This window comes from Colletotrichum karsti (assembly GCF_011947395.1).
Source record: "Colletotrichum karsti strain CkLH20 chromosome Unknown Scaffold1, whole genome shotgun sequence".
Taxonomy (NCBI): domain Eukaryota; kingdom Fungi; phylum Ascomycota; class Sordariomycetes; order Glomerellales; family Glomerellaceae; genus Colletotrichum; species Colletotrichum karsti.
The window spans coordinates 520,045-536,752 of record NW_024065901.1 but is presented as its reverse complement, the minus strand read 5'-3'; the positions used below and the strand labels follow the sequence as shown (position 1 = coordinate 536,752).

At 54.3% G+C, this 16,708-nt stretch overlaps 1 protein-coding gene across 1 annotated transcript; it reads left to right on the top strand.

The window, feature by feature from the left end:
* Positions 1-5,406: 5,406 nt before the first annotated feature.
* On the top strand, positions 5,407-6,330 carry CkaCkLH20_00113 (peptide alpha-n-acetyltransferase nat2; the record flags this gene model as incomplete). Its single annotated transcript, XM_038882833.1, has 3 exons — positions 5,407-5,845; positions 5,907-6,101; positions 6,185-6,330. 3 exons carry the CDS (start codon positions 5,407-5,409, stop codon positions 6,328-6,330), a joined length of 780 nt encoding a protein of 259 aa, XP_038751538.1.
* Positions 6,331-16,708: the final 10,378 nt, after the last annotated feature.

Below are 16,708 nucleotides of genomic sequence, written 5' to 3'. Positions count from 1 at the left end.
CCGTCTGCGGTGGCGCAGCGGAGTTTGCTGGTTGCTAACTCTGAACTCTGAATAGTTGGCAATGCAACCCAAGGTCAAGGCTAATCGCATATTGCCTCGGTGTAAGAGTTGTAGAAACTGGAATTTCCCACTGGAGAGAAGAGAGTTCGTGAGTAACTGGGAAAACTGAAATCGATCCGCCGTAACTCTCGTCGCACTCGGAAAGGCTGTGTTGGCGGTGGTGGCATCATGGGCAATATTTTAAGCTTTTCGGTCTTTGAAGACGCTTTCGCGGGCTTTGATCAAGAGTGACACATGATGATGTCTTGTCTGGGGCAGCACACACACTCTCTCTCGCCTGCCGCACACCCTCTTAACCTTTGGCAGCTGCACGCAATCCCGCTCCGGTTTCCGCGCAGCTCTGGGTGCCCTACCGGCCGGCAACCTCTCGACAACGGACCCCGTCCGGAAGTTGGAAGATTCCACAGGATCTTCAGCTCCGAGCGGTCTGGAACTCCGAGGAAGAACGGGAGGAACAATAAGCGCGTGCCCCCACGTCCCGAAACGAGCGATGATAGCTCCTGGTGAACCTCCCAAAACAGGAAATGGCATCGTCACTGGCATGTGTCTGTCGTGTCATGACAAAGGTTCGAGAGGTAGTCGGTTGCCATGTAACTGTAACTCGTATACCGCTTCCTCTAGATCGGGGAAATTGCAGGCGCCTGGTGTGACGAGACATTTCTCTGTCACCAGATGATTCAATATAATCCAGCCAACGCACAACGGACCAACTCAATCGAAAGAAGAAAAAACTACTCTAATGATAATCTTTCGATGTCTTGGCAAAGGGGGTGAGGGAAAAAAAAGATGCTGTTGTGCCAGGGGCTGGCACACTGATTTGATTAAATCGAAAGCTTGTTCGACAGGAGGACCGGGAGCAAGGCTCTTCTGAATAAGGGGATCTCTTGCTAGAGCAACGTAGCAAATAGGGACGGTATCATCACCGCCCGATACGTGAACCGCATTTTTGAGTTTGCAAGAGGGGTGTCACGTACTGGGAAGGGAAAAAAATGTCACTCTCGCGATGTGTCATGAGGTCCATCTATATGTCATGACCCTACCTGCATACGTCAGTCAGGGTATGGCTTCCTCTGTTGACACACGTGGTATCACGGGTGAGGAACGGCCGAGCACACACACACTTTCTTGACTTTTGTGTGTTGAAATTTGTTTGTGTGTGTGTGTGTGTGTCTCCGTTAACTCTCACGTCGCCCATGCCGTTTCTCTCGCACACCACCACCAGCACCACCAGCACCATCACCTACACGGAGCGGTGGGGAATCTTCGATCCCGGGATTCTTCCCGCCCGGTCCGCCAGTAGCCACCTGCGAATCGTGGGCAGCAGACAGCATCCCATCAGGTCCTCCGTTGACGCCACATGCGGGCAGAAAACTTCAGCCCGAAGTGACGTGAAACAAACTGTCTCCTCTGGCCACAACTGCCGTTTTCGCCGCTGTGCGTGGTACGATTACGGAAAGGTAGACAAACTCTAAAGACGAAAAAAGAAAACATATCCAGACTCTTGCAGGAGATCGGACTGCGCTTCTGGGACCTCCGCAGCACCGGCCACCGAGGGGACTCCCTGGCCCACACCGCCGCCCTCCGTCTCTGTTCCTGTATCACGGCCCGGGGCTTCGCCTCTTCCTTTGTCAGCGCGAGGTACCTGAAACAACCCGTCTCGCCTTCTAGAAGCTTTCTGGATTGAGCGATGCCTAGTGAAACGAGTCAGATGTCAAAAAACTCTGGCTATTCGGCCTGCAAGCCACAGAACCGTGGATGTGTGTAAACATCTTCTCTCGTCATCAGGCGACGTGCTCGGGATTCCCTCGGCAATGGTGCTTTGCTCTGGTTTGATATGGGGCTTCTGCGAACAGGTCCCATGTCGATGCTGATTCAACGCTTCTTGACAGACTAGCCAGCATGAATTGAAACGGGAAATCCGCGCTCACAAAAGTGGACCGTCTCGACACGTAACAAACGGCGGGTCTTTGTACGGATACTCGTACACAGTTGCTCGATTGCTTGGGATGCTTGGTAATCTTGGCCGCGACGGATACTGGGCCCTTCTAATTTACGACGCGGAATGAACCGTTGGCGCGCCTAGGGAAAAGATCCATTGCGAACTGCTTCCTGACTCAAGAACGAGGCTCAATGTCGCGTTACCTGTGTCAAAACCTCATTAACGGCGACGACTCCTGCCAACGATGCCATCATCCAGCGGGGCAACCTCTCGCCAACAAGGGTCCCAACCGCACAAGGGCTCTTCAACAATTACCACGGTATCGAGGCGCTTGTGCGCTATCCGGCTGGCATCTGTGGGGGCCATGTGGAATCATGGATCGAGAACAAGCGGGGGATGGTGAGTACAAGTCGTCAAAGTATCGAATACGATGCACGATACCCGCCACCATGTGGACCGCAACGACGATGCTGCACATAGGAATAACCGAAAAAAAAGAAGACGGGAACAAACGTGGTGGGCTAAAAACAGGCAATGAATCGCAAAACGTGCCTCTGGTGGGCTCATGACAGCATGCGTCAAGCAAGGCATTGTGTCCGGTCTGGATTAACTTCCAGAGCCTCGATGAAGGCGACAGTGCTTTTGGAGGCCTTCAGACACAATGACCAAGGAGGAAAGATTCGAGAAAAAGCCTATCAGGAACCCGGTCCCGCAATAGCCGCGGTGACCACGCGAAAGATTCGAAGTGGTGGTTGAGAAGCCTTAAAGAACATATCATCCGAACTGTTGAATATGTGCCTGTGTCAACATATCGCGATCCCGCAGTCTGCAAGTCACCCACATACACAGACAACGTCCATTCTAGCATAATGTGTGTTGGTGTGTGTGCCAAGACATAGGCACACACTCTCTCGAAAACGCTCACACCCACCCACACCTCTGTGGGATAGGAACACACCCCTATCGCAGCTCCCGCCAGTCAGCTCACACCAGGATACCTGTATCCGATCCAGGTTTGGCGCCAAGCAAAATATCCGTAGTGGGGTGGCATTGCATCAGGGGACCCAGATATCCAGGCTCCTCCAGAGACGGCCGCGAACCGCGAACCGGACCCGAAGTGCATGTTCCCGCTTCGGAGGAGCTCGGGGGCCCCAAGATGAAGTCCAAAATAGCCGTGAACGGCGTGGCCTTGATCCGTTGCCAACCAACAACGACGACATATCGTGCGTTCAGGCGGCGAAGGACCGAATAGTAAGCTGTGAGTAATGTCAAATCACGAGAGCATACCAACCTTTCAGCCCAGCGGGCCCTTTGGTGGAATTTTGACTTTTGCATCCCTGACCTACTTGTATCGCAAACCTTGTCATCACAAGTCCCTTTTTTGCTTGCCTGCCGGGCCCCCGCACGGTTGTCGCAAGCGCTCTGTCGGGCCCTGGACGGGGTTGAAGGGTCTCTGAGAAAGTTTGCGCTATTGATATCTCCAATTACCCTGTCTCGACGGAGAGATCACCGTGATCACCTGTCGCCTGCAAACTTTGGTCGTACTCGAAGCGGTCAACAAGGCTGAACTGAAACGCTGCCAACCGCGAGTATTGATCCGGATCACAGAGTTCGCCATGGTGATATAAGAAACCTCGAGGCCAAGACGTCCAGGCCCGGAGCGCCCGACTCAACCCACATTGTCATCCGGCCGGCACTCGGAGACGGGAGGGCGGTCGGTCAACCGGAGCAGCTACAGCTGGCGGCTGGAGCTGTGGCGGGAGGCTGGGCGCAAGGTAGGGAAGGCTGGAGCTGGAGCTTGAGCCTGGAGCCCAATGACACACAATCATGTTTGGACTCCACGGTGATGCTGGGGTTCCATTGGCAATGATGATCGGACCTAAATCCGACGAATGTCCATCTGGAAATTCTTCGGACTCCCTCCGAGCCTTGCTCTGCCCTGCCGGACAACCGTGGCATGCAGCACGGATTCGTTCCCCAAGGTTTGGCTCAAAACCTGAAAGTTGAAAGTGTTGATGCCATCGACTTCGACAGAGTTTGCTTCGTTCTGTTCGGTTGCCTCCTGAAGTAATATCATGAACTCCCGACCAGGCTCACCGAATACTGCATTGCGGCGACAAACCAAAGCACCAGCAGTCGCAGGCGCAGGCGCAGAGCGAGTCGCGAAAACGGACAGCTACTGGGAAGCTTTGGACGGAGGGCAGTGCAACCGACCAGTTGAAGCTCCGAGGTGTCACGGAGCTTAAGCCATCAGGGAGCTTCGAAAGTGGGAGCCCCTGCCTCGTAACCCTGGCGTCTTTCCCACACAGAAACCCTCAACCCAGAGGGAGATCGTGGGGCACCGGAGAGATCCTGAGGGGAAGCAGGTGAACCTTTTGCAAGATTGCCCAAATTAGTTCTCAAGCTCAGGCTCAGACTCAGACTTAGACTCGGGGCATATGATCGATCCAACTCAAGACTCCTGGGAGCTGTAAATCACTGAGCGCTCGCATTCTGGCGCGAATCCGAAGCAAGTAACAGAGCGCGGCGCTTGTTGACACCTTATATTTGATTGCAAATCAACAACTTTAATCGATAAGCTGCATCTTCCAGTCGTTAAAGGCAGCCGAGGCGCAAAAGTCTGATGAACGGACTGGTCTGTGTGGGGTGGGTTGACTCGTCTGTAGAGTAGGTATTAGCGCGAGGCGTAATGGGCGTAAAGTTGATGGCTTGTGGCTGGTTGTGGAAAGTGCAACTGTTGGCTCCAGATTGCCCGTGGAGAAGCAGCTCGAAGCACGTATACCCCACCTTACATCAGCACACGTCGTTCGGGCCGACTTCCGGCTGACGAAGTGCGGTCGGCCATCGGAGGCTATCTCTTCCGTTTATACGCACGTGATGAGAAGCTCACTGCGTTATCGGCATGTTCCGCTCAGATTTCTTCCTAGGTAGGTACCCACGTCGTTGGAGCTAGGAGTTCATCGGAAGAAGAGAGCTCCATATTCTCGACAGATTTTTTCCCCATTTCAGTGTCAAAGGAACGAGGCGTCCACGGGACGCGCGCCACCGAAGCAACACCTACTCTGACCCATCCGACCAAGCCGACCTGCGGGCGAATTGATCAATTCGGCCAGCTCTGCGAGACCTTCGGCAGTTTCCGGCGTAGCGATACGGACGGGCATCATCATCTGCCAGCCCACCCGGAGTTTACGGCGATTCGGACCTCGAGTTTCCACAAGCTTCCAACACTAATTCCTCAGTCCACCGAACGTAATCGAGTTCGGCGCCTCACCATCGAAAATTCAAATCCTCGGCCGCAACATCCAGTTTACCTCGAGTCGAGTCGAGCAGCCCGCAATCGTATCCTCCAGGAAGCAACAATCAGTGCTAGGGGTTAAGTGGCGTTACACTCACAAACACTCAGCACCATGATGCGACCAGCTTTGCGCACTGCGGCCGTCCCGCGTCGCGCGATACCGGCAGCGAGGCACAGCGCATGGGAGGCTGTATGGAGGCAGCAGTTCAACACCAGGCGGCCGCTCTCAACGAAGCCTTCGCAGTCACCAGGCAAGACAACGGGCGCATCGCAGTTCACGACTCGTCGTGCGTACACGTACAACTGGAGTTGGATGACGGCTCGTCTGGAAACAATGTTCCGAACCTCGCGCCGGGGCTTTCGTTTTTCCGCCAGAAACGGGAGCAAGGCGGACGCAACGCCCGCCAAGGAATCGTTGTCGCTGAGTCAAAGGCTGAAGAAGCTTTCCAAGGAGTACGGCTGGTCGGCGGTAGGCGTTTATTTTGCGTTGAGCATTCTTGACTTTCCCTTCTGTTTCCTGCTCGTCCGAATCGTTGGCACGGACAGAATTGGTAAGATTACATGCTTGCCCGGCTGCGGTTGAGCTGTGCAATACTAACAACAGGAACGTAGGCGAGCTCGAACACTGGTTGATGTCCAATATCAAAAAAGTCATACCTGAGTCGGTCAAGACTTGGTGGCACGACTACAGAGCGGCGTTCAAGAAAGCCGAGACCGAGCAATTCGGCAACGACGATATGAGCGACACTGTCGAGATGGCGGGATGGGGAGTCGAGGAGGCGCAAGCGCGTAACCGAGCAGAAGCCAGTAAGTTCATGCACTCCTTGATGCTTTTAGACTCTCTGTGTGGGGAAAACGACGGAACAACTCACCAACTTGCTTTGTTGCAGGCCTGGGAACCCAACTTGCGCTGGCGTACGCCATTCACAAAAGTTTCATCTTCCTCAGAGTGCCTTTGACTGCGGCGGTAACACCGAAGGTTGTTAAAGTGCTCAGATCATGGGGCTGGCAAATCGGTAAACGGCGGAGCAAATAAGCCCTCCGTAACTTTGAGACCGTCACCGTGTTGCCCAGCCTCCACTTTCGCCCGGCGGGTCGGAAGGGCACCGGGGATCCTCTTTAGTCGTGTATTATCAACGAGCGTTTCGCTCGTCCTTTTCTCGGGATTGACGGCCAGTTCGGCCATATTTCCCAATTAACGGGCTTATAGATCCACTCACTCATAGAACAGCGTCAGCATCATCCTCCGCAACCAAGAGTCTCGCAAACTCTGTGCGGATTTGTGTGTATAATACAGTTACTTGGCTTGGCCTGATAGAATTTGACTCTGGAATCAACGTGCTACCGGAACTGCGCGGCAACTGGACCAACGGACGGCCCTATTTGTGTTTACGCACTGGGGCCATGGCTGGTCGTGGCTCCCGGGTGTGTGGGATGCTCAAGGTTTTGCTCGTCTTGTATGGCCAAACGTCATGCCCGACAGTCAGCGACCTGATGATGGTCCCGGATGCGTCCATCCCTGGAGACCGGAACGGATGAAGGGTGCCGGCGTTCAGGTACAGAACCATTGGCAGAACAGAGCGCGCTGTCCAAGCGTGTGTTGCAGACCGCGCTAGCGATGTTCTTCTGGGCTTCGAGAATCATGCTCGACTGTCGACTCTCGACTCTCGACTCAGGGTTCCCAAGACCTGAGAATGAGATCGCGATCCAAATGGTGGGGCCTCTGGTGGTTGCTGCTGTCGCCTCTCGCGCTCCTCACGGCACGGTTTGTGACAGACCAGCAACAAAGATCAGACCTATGGCTCGGCTGCGGCACCTTTGGCCACCGAATTGGCGCCGTGAGGGGATTCCCAGCCGGCCGTGATGTCCAAATCTATACAGTTGACGCAGTCCGTGGGATATCCACCACATGAACCGAAATCAAGGACGCGAAGGTGGTGGGCTACGGAATGTGGCCGACCAAAGGGGGCTCGCGATGGTTGATGGGGCTGGGGGATGACCACGCGATGATGCGAATGTGTCGTGGGAAGAGGATACGACGATGTGCCTCGCTCCCGTTGATACCGACCCGCCCACAATCTCCCGAAGTGCATGGAGGCGTCCAGACCCCTCGACGAGAGTGCGGAACGATGCCACGGGAGGGTGATGGTGTGCCGTCGTCTCGCCTGGCCTTTCCATTCCGCGACTCGCTTCCCCACCGCGGAGGCCCCGTGGGCCCCGGACGAGGAGAGGGACTACGGGGACGACGACTGACGACGACGACGACTACTGACGATGTCGTCGACTCCACATACGAGGAGGTGGGCGCGAAGGTTTACCATTACGGCGCTTCTGACGGGACGAAGGAGGTGGCTGGTGGGTTCGCGTGGTCGCTTCACCGCCGCCTGACCGGGCCCTGACCTTTTACCTCAAACAGGAAGCATCCACAGCCTCTTCCGTTTGTGTGAGTGTTTGTGTGACTGGGTGCCGCAAAAGGCTCGACGGAGGACGGAGGAGGTGTGACACTGTCACTGTTGGTGTGTCCTGCTTGTCAGGCGTCTGCATGATCACCTAGACCCTCAACCCACTCGACGACCCGGGGGCCCGCCTCGAGTTCTTCTTCTCCAGAATTTAAAGTTCTCGGTCTTCTAGAAAGAGGGCCAGGGCAGCATCCAACCGGTGGAACAGGTGGGAACCGGTGGACCGTCGAATCCTGACTCGCCCCGATTTTCCACGGAGGTGAACCCTTTCTTTTCTTCTGAATCCTGACTTTTTTCGTCGGACGTTGGTGTTGTCAGCAATGAGTGAGATGGGGTTTCCAAAAATGATAACCATGTGGAAGCAGCAACAAGGCAAGGTCTCTAGAGTTTGGATCCCAAACTCTGTTTCCCTCCTAGGGCACCCCCTTGCAGCTTTCGGGATCTGAAGTTGGCTGACTGGTTTGCTGCAGCTGTACGGATACTGCTGCTTTTATCACTCAATCTCACTCAGTGACCTACGCAGTAAAGCCTCCTGCCTATCTTTCTCAAGTACAACGGTCCCCGTCTCGGTATGGGTCGCGTCGGGAAGTACACCGTTCGCCCGGCCGGGTTCTCGTATGTTGTCGACGGACCCCAGCTCCGCCTTGCCTTGCTTCTCCCCATCTCCATCACCAACCGCCAAGGCCAATGCCGTTCCGGGCCCCGGAGCCTGAAGGACCATGGCATGGCATGGCAAGGCAAGGCGAGCCGCGAGCGCCGTGAGGCAAAGAGCCAGGAAAGTGCCAACAGAACAGGACGATGATCGATCCACCACCGGGCCCGGAGAACCCACTCATTCAGAAACAAACTCTGAATGGGAGACGGACGGTCCGCGATGGATGAGAAATATGCCACCCTCATACATACCATACTACAGTATACTGCGCACACACATACACACGCTCGTCTTGGTTCGGCCCGGCCTGCCAGCCCATCCGTCGTCGTCCATCCTTCCATCCACTAGCCAGGCACCAAGTTGTGATATGCCGCTCCTTCAGAACAAAAGCCGTGATGCTCGTTTTGCCTTTCAGTGGATCGACTAGCACTTCCCAACTTGGGCACACCTCCGTTGATGAGCGACGGTCGCTGAGTTGCAACCTGTCACGACTTGTTTCACGATGTAGTCGGACAATCTCGACCGCCCTGATCCATAATACGCTTCGCAATTCCCGTTCCTTTTCCACCAAAGTCCCAATTCCAGACTCCAGAGAACGGGATTCGCATCTGCCGTTGGAACGGTAGCGTGGCGCCGGCGTGGCGCCGGCGTACAGACTATCACTTGTCCCGGAAGGTTTCTAGCCCCAAAATAGAGTATTACACTACAGAATCATGGCTCATGACTTACGGACGTACGCAAGCCAGCCTGTGCTATAATTCGGATCTTGGTTTTCCATTATTCCAGCCCGGAGGTGTTCAGCCACTCCGCAAGTCACACCTAATCCGGGCAACGGTCCACAGCGCCTGACAATGACTTGACCTTTGACGGGCTGAGCCTTTCAGTCGGTAACAAAACTCAACGGGCACGTGTGGCTTGAACGTCAGTCAGTATTGGTTGGTGGTGGTAATTTAGTCCGAAGCGCTCGGGAGACTTTCGGCTTTATTTTCCACGAATTCCCCCTTTGAGAGACTCTTGTCATCTAACATAGCATAGTCGGACGGGCTGTGGCACTCTCTTGCGGGGCCCGAGACGTCGGCTAGATCAGAGATCGTGAGCCGCCCCGGGAAGAAGGAGGGGGTCTGTTTACCGGGCTTCATTTACATCCAAGAACGAATCACACGTACCGCGCGAGCAGTAGCGTGCCGTGCCCATGTAAGCTATGCAGTAAGGCATTTTCGCCTGGCGTGGGTTCTTGGCGAAATCGTCCCAAAACCTTACGCCGCGTTAGCTTGGCAGGCCACGGAGATGTTGACTAGTGTAGTAAGGGTTTCGACGTTTCGTAAGGGAAAAGCCAGGACCTTCAGATTGCCATGCTCCGCCTGCCGCTGTCTAGGTTGTTCTCTACTCATGGCCCTGGGCCGTTGTTGTGCAAAAGTGGAATAACACCCAGCAGTGGGGGTTCCATTCAGAGCCTGGAAGGGGTGTCTGGTTGGTCCGGTTCTTTGATTTCGAGAGGCACGCAGGAGAAGAGACGAGAGGCGCGGGCAGGGGGGGGGGGCTTTTGGGGCCAGAGATGGTCAGTGACATTGTGACAAGGTCCGGCAGGGCCAGCTCCGTCGATCTTACAACTCCCAAGTCACGACCGAGGTCAATCGTCTACGGATAGTGTACGTAAAAAGCTAGGCCCAAGATCAAATTTCCCGAGTTGCGTAATGACAATACTCACGAGAGCGCGGTCCAAGGGAAATCGTAAGGGTCCGCGCAATGGGCAAATGCCAAGGTGGCGGGACCAGGCACGAGAATCCCATGAATGATGATCCAATAGTGGAGGAAGACGACTATTAGTCTTTTTTTTCTCCTGCACGAGGCGTCTCTCGCTGGACATGCGGGATGGAGTGTCGGTAGGCCACTGACATGGAAGACAGCAAAAAGGAGTCATTGGGGTAGCTTCGACTAGGCAGTAAATCTGTCTGCCGTTAAAAACAGAGTTCACACTTCTCGCGTTGGTTGTGGACAAGCAGAATTCAGCAATGTCGGGGTTCCTTGCTTGGAGTTGCTTCGTTGTAACGCCACAGATGATGGGGCAGGGCGTCACTCTGGGGTATGAGGCGCTGATGATCACAGTATGGGGGGCTTCTCGGTCAAAGACCGAAAAGCAAGTTGTGGCGGTAAGCTGGCAGATTGCTTGCTTTACTTTGCTTTACTCAAGCCAAAGCTAGCCGTTACCTTGCCGCAACCCGGCCGGCAATGAATAATGTCCAAACCGGGAAGTTGACGATGCATGGGCGATGGGGCAAAAGCTGATGCGGTGTTCACCTCACAGTGAGGACAAGACAAGAAACAAGTTACACAACTCTCGGCGACGGACAATTGGACGTTCTTCGGGGACCGCGAAAAGGCAAAAAAATGTGAACAAAAACCAAGGAATATGAGGGTACATGTGAAGAGAGTTTGTATCACGGCTGGATCTCGTCTGACTCTCATAGAAATGCGAGAAGAATTCCACACATCCAACGGACGTGATGTCCTAATTCGGGGAAGATTACTATCGTCACAACGTCTCGGAATGCGGACACGGCTTCGGGAAGCGGACGCGGCTTCGGGGCGGCGTGAATATCGAGAGTTGCGAAGGAAATACTGTTGAGAGCTTGGCGACATAGCCTTTCCGAACCACACACACTCAATATCTCGGTGACTCCACGATGCTCACGGGACAAGGTGAGAGCTTAGCAGAAGGGCAACATAGCAGTTGTTTGAAGTGAGTGTGTGTGTGTGTGTGTGTCTGTATATTCGTACGTGTGTGTGGGCAACGGCGGGAAGGGCGGAATGGAAGGGATGGAAGCTTGGCCTTTTCAGCCGTACACCGTCGTTCGATCGTAAGACCACTCCCTCTACTGGCTAGTCGTCTTGCTCCGAAGTGCTGATGCCAGTCATTTGTGATGTGGGTGAGTGAATGAGTGTGTGTGTAAAGTGTCAACGCCAATGCTAACAATCCCTCCTCCCGCGACTCGTCCAACCCGGGTCGGAAGTCGGCTCGCTCCCACCCAGGCTCCAGCAACTCGGAAAGATAGAGTTTGTGGTAAAACAAGGCACCTCGCTGTCCCTTGCTAGCAAATTTCCACATTCATTTGCCAGTGACTTCCTCTTCGCCCAAATTCAGCTCAAGAGAAACGTCATGCCCAGGTAGGCCAGGTCCCCCGTCCACACTCCGCCCTCCAGGGGTTTTCAAAGGGAGGTGAGGGGGGTCAAGGCCTCCCCAGGCAACATGAGTCTTGGCATCGCAAGTCAACAAGCTAATGGGGTGGGATGACTTGGACGTTGGAATCTCTCGAGAGAACAATACGTTGCGCGACGCTCCAATGGACGATAGAACAATAAGAAAGGGGAGACACAATGCACTTCAACTAACGCACGCACTTCACTTACCAAAAATAAAGAGGGGACTGCTATCCTAGCCCGGCAGATCCAGCGGACTGGGAACTGGGAGTTTTCTTCGGGCGACGTACAGGACGGAAAGACGGGGATGGGAAGGGCTTAGCGTTCTTCCTGTTGATGCACGAGGGGGCCAAAACGAACAGCTCCGTTCCCTAGAGTGAGCAATACTGCAGGCTTTACGTATCTACCTATCCAGCACAACGATGTAGACGGACGACCACGAGTCCCGGCTGGCAATCAAACAGTCAAGCCCCTACCGCGACGCGGGCGGCCCCCAACCTCCAACAGATAGTACGCTATGGTGTCATAGGCCAGGGATGGGACGGACGGATGGCGGTAGATCCTTTTCTCTTTCAGCGTTTGTGAAAGTTTTCTCCTTTATTATGGGCTGGCTATTATGATATTCGTTAATGATTCATGGGGCTGACGCTCATCCCGTCGGTAGCTATCATACCGTTGTCGACCGGAGACAGTTACATGCGACGAGCAGGTTGAAGACGATAACCGTCAGCGCGGAGGCGTTTAGCAGGGGGCAGGGGAAAAGGTAGTCTGAGTAGGAGAAGGCGTCCAATTGCACAATATCGACTAGGCTCTTTGGCTTCGAGGTTAGATTGGCGATGGACTAATGTGAAAAGTCATCGGAAGGCAGAAAACGGTCAGAGGATTCGATTCGGGTCGGGATATGCGCGGCAAGTGTTGCATTGTCTATGTATGGCGCACGCAAGCCGTTCCGTCGTTGGTTCGTTCTATTCCGCGTAGTGCAAGGTCATGGTTGTACTGAAGAAGACGGGCTTCGTAGATGGATCCAGCTCCTGGTCTAGAGGTATCCGCACTTTAGACTCGTCGCCATGCGCACTTACGTATGTTGCGGAGACCAGGGGAAACATGGGAGGGAGCAGTACACGACGTCCGAGTTTGAATGGTGTGTCGTAAGGTGTGTTGTTGTGTAAGAGTATGTTCTCGTGTGTAATATTCCGGCATCTGTGGTGTAAGTTGAAGCTATGCTGGGCCCGGCCAATTGTTTGATTGTTCAGCATGACCTGCGGTTACCGTGGCACTCCGGCACCAACCTAGCGCAGAGAACGGTTTTCCTTTTCCCTCAGAGTTTGGACTTGGGTAAAAGCCAGTGAAAGTGAGTTCCCGGTTCATGGGTCAATGGGCGTCGCCGCATGAGGCCGAAGACGCGAGAGTAGCGCGAAGGGGGATGGAGATGGAAGCTAGGCGAGCGGCCGCCCGGTGGCTTGACTGTCTTCAGCCTTCGCGTAACCGACACCTCTTTCTTTTTGCATTGAGGCATATTTAAGGGGGCGTATGAGTTGTGATATGGCATTGGATAGCTTCGATATTAAGTTGGCCAGCTGGTCAAGCTTTATCAATCTGGTTATTAGGCTTCCACTGAAATCTCCTGTGTGATAAGTCATTGCCACCTCCAAAACCAAGGTCAGAGGGTCAGAATGCGAAAGTCAGAGCCAAAAGCTGAAATGTTATCCAACTCGTGATAATGGCAGGGCTAAGAATAAGGTTGCAATAACACGGAATAAGTCACAGCCAACCGCGCTGCGCGGTATATCGGCATCGAGTCAAAGGTTGCAGTAATATGCTTGGCTAACGTAACAGCGCACCTTAATTCGGAAAATGCAATGTGCGTCTATGCACAAAGCGCACCGCAGGAGCGAGTTACCGCGGTAAAGCAAGATATACACCAAATTACAGCTCACTTCATCGAGCACGTTCTCTTCTTCCTGCCGTCACTTTTGCCCTGACTCTGACTGAGGCGACTTGAGCGATGGAGACCTGCCTGACTAAGGCGAGTGGGAAATGCCTGCAACAGCACCAGGTACTGCGAGCCATTCTCCACGAAAGTCCCTCTTTTTGCCTGCCCTGGGCCATTCACGGCTGAAGTAACGTTGCCCAAGGCTCGTCCTGGTTGGTTCACGAGTCTCTCGACCGTAAATGCCACGACTTGTTGCTCTTTCTCTCCGACACTGGCCTGCTTTCCTTGTCGTTGTCCTTGTCTCACTGTAACCTCGGTGCCTCGTAAATCATATCTATCTGATCCTCCCGGCAGGCGGGAGAGGGCGTCAAGCTGCCGCCAACATGGACCAATTGGCAGGCTAGAGGCGAAAATGGATTAGCCACAGTTGATAGCTGTCCGGAGATGCGTGCTTGAGTTGCAGAGAGAGTAATTGCTCTGCCAAAGCCCCTGGACAATCCTCTCTCTTGTGGAAGCCACTGGGCAGTCATTCTGCTCACAGGAACACCGAGCCCGTTCCGTAGCCACTGGGCAGTCCCATCAATACAGCGGCATCAGGCGGCTGGCTATTGCCGCTGCGGCATTCGATGGTCCCATTACGGGCAGTCTCCAGTAGCCGGCTTTGCCTGCCCTTACGCTTACGGGGTACACTATCCCTTCTTTCTGCTCACCAACATACGTACCTGCTGCGTTGCCAGGACAGGTGCTGTAGGCTCAGGAGCATGCTTCTAGATTTGTTCTTCAGAGCTGCTAACTGTGGCCATTTGCCGCTTGCCTCTTTCGTGCTCCGTACGGCATTTCGCCGCCTGCCGCCGGTGTTTCCTCGTCTTTGCCGGTATGCGGTGTCTCGCCCCCTTACGGCAGGGCAAAACTATGGCCTCGGAATATCCGTACATACTGGCAATAACTCAGCTCGCACTCTGCTCTGCGTCTGGTAGCTGGTTTTACGCCGCAACGCCATCATCATGAACTCTATTCTTTTTTTTTCTGCCCTCCCTGTCGTCCGCTCTCTTTCCCGCCGCTCTCATTCTTCTACGAAGCCCGTTCGCCACTCCGTCTTGACTCTGCCCACGGCAAAGCCGAGCCCAGGCGTTTCTGCAACACGCTCACATACTATGGTACACAGCTCAAGTCTAGTCTGTGCTGTGCTCGTCTCCTTCTCAAATGTTGGACATCGCACATACAACCCGCGATCCACGCTCCACGCTCTCCGCCCCTTCAGACACACGCAATACGAAAGAGAAGGAGAAAAAGATCCAAGACTTTTTCGCGAACTCTGAATTACCATCACCACACGGGCGATCGCATTCCCAAACAGCTTGGACCAAAACGGAAAAACCTCCGTTCTGGTTGTTCTGGTTGTGTGTCAAAGAGACTTTCGGCCATGTGGAGCTCACACACGCCTTCCCTACGACCACTCTTGTTCCATACCGATCTAGGTCATGATGGGTGATTAGCATTCGCGTCCATCCATCCTTCGTCCATCCGTACCTCTTATTGTCATTTCACTTTACTTTTGCACCTTGCTTCAAGCTTTAGGCAGCTCTGGATGGGACAAGACATGGGCAATAAAGTAAAGTGAAGCAAAGTGAAAGTGAAGCGTAACGCAATGGAACGCAACGCAACGCAACATCGAACACTGGCGCTATGCCCTGGCAAAGGTTGGGTAGGGCACAGCAGCAAAGGCACGGCATGATATTCTGGTGACAACCTAACCGTATCATCAACCAGTGAGCTCGCACCAAACTCAAGCGGGCTGGTCCTCCTGGCTGGTTACGGTTTTGACGGCTGACGGATGAATGCGAGTCTATGGAACTCTGGTGCGAGATGATCCAACTCGTGACATGTCTGGAGTCGCCAAATCCCTCCAGTAGAGGCAAGGGCCTTCTGGGATAGAGTTCAGGTCCCTCGTCATCTTCATCCCGTCCGTCAGTCAGTCAATCCCGTTGGTCCATGTTGCCGCTGTTGCTTGCTGCGTCGGTTGTCGTCCTTGTCGCCGCTTACTGCGTACTGGGTTCTTTACACTTTCACTTGCTGACCATCATATCCTCATATTCAATCTACGCTCACGTTGCCTTCCTGTCGCACCCCTCTACCCCCCTAAATCTGTACGTTGCTGCGTAGTACCCTGCCTGCATCCATTCACATCTCACCCTCCTAGAACCCCACCTTTCATTGCACGCCCTCCCTTCTCCATCTTCAATCCATCCACCTCATCACATCCCTCCACTCCCTGTGGGTTGGGATCTCTCGTCCGTCGACGCTACCTCTCCACGACGTACTCGTGGTCTCCATCTGACCCAGGTAATCTGTCCTAAGTTTTTAATTTTTTTCTGTATTTTTTTTTTTCTCCTACGCAGGCGAATTCTTCACCTGGGCTTTTGCCCGTCCGCGTACCCAGCCTACACTTTCGCTGTCTAGCCTCAGTACGAGGCTAATGACTGCCGCCACGCTATTCACTTTGCATGGCGGTTGGGTGCTTGCGTGCGAACTATCCGTAACAATGGACAGCCCTTCGCTCCCACCAGGTCCTAGTACGAATACCGATACTGTACGTACCCAATCCCGGCCCCAGTTGAGGACGGGATGCAGGTCGCATTACTGTTGCGAATCCAGGTCGACGGTCGACTGTCGACCGTCAATGAAGGACCCGCCCATGTGTTTCCTCGTCTCGTTTTGCTGATGCCACGGCCCACGACTTGGTTTGGACCGGGCTGGAACTGGAACTGACAACCTTCCCTCCCTCTCGCACCTATCCGTAATCCGTATGGCAACTCACTACTGACTGATGACTTACACGCATACCCACGCACACTTTCCGCGCCGCACCACACGGCCACACACACACAGTCTCTCTCTGAACGGTCACTCTCACACTCCCAACCCCAATTCCAATTCACACTCCCTCACTTTTACCCCCAGGAGCCCCAGCTCCCGCTCCAGCTCAGATCCTTCTCAGACTCTCTTCACTCGACTCTGATCTCACACCACACCTTGCCGCCTACCACACGCCTGCTTGTCCCTACCACGCACGCACGCCTTCACACACTTTTGCGCTTGTCATTTGTCCCGTTCCCGGGCGGGGGGGGGGGGGGGTGTGGGGGGGGGGGGGGGGGGGGGGGGGGGGGGG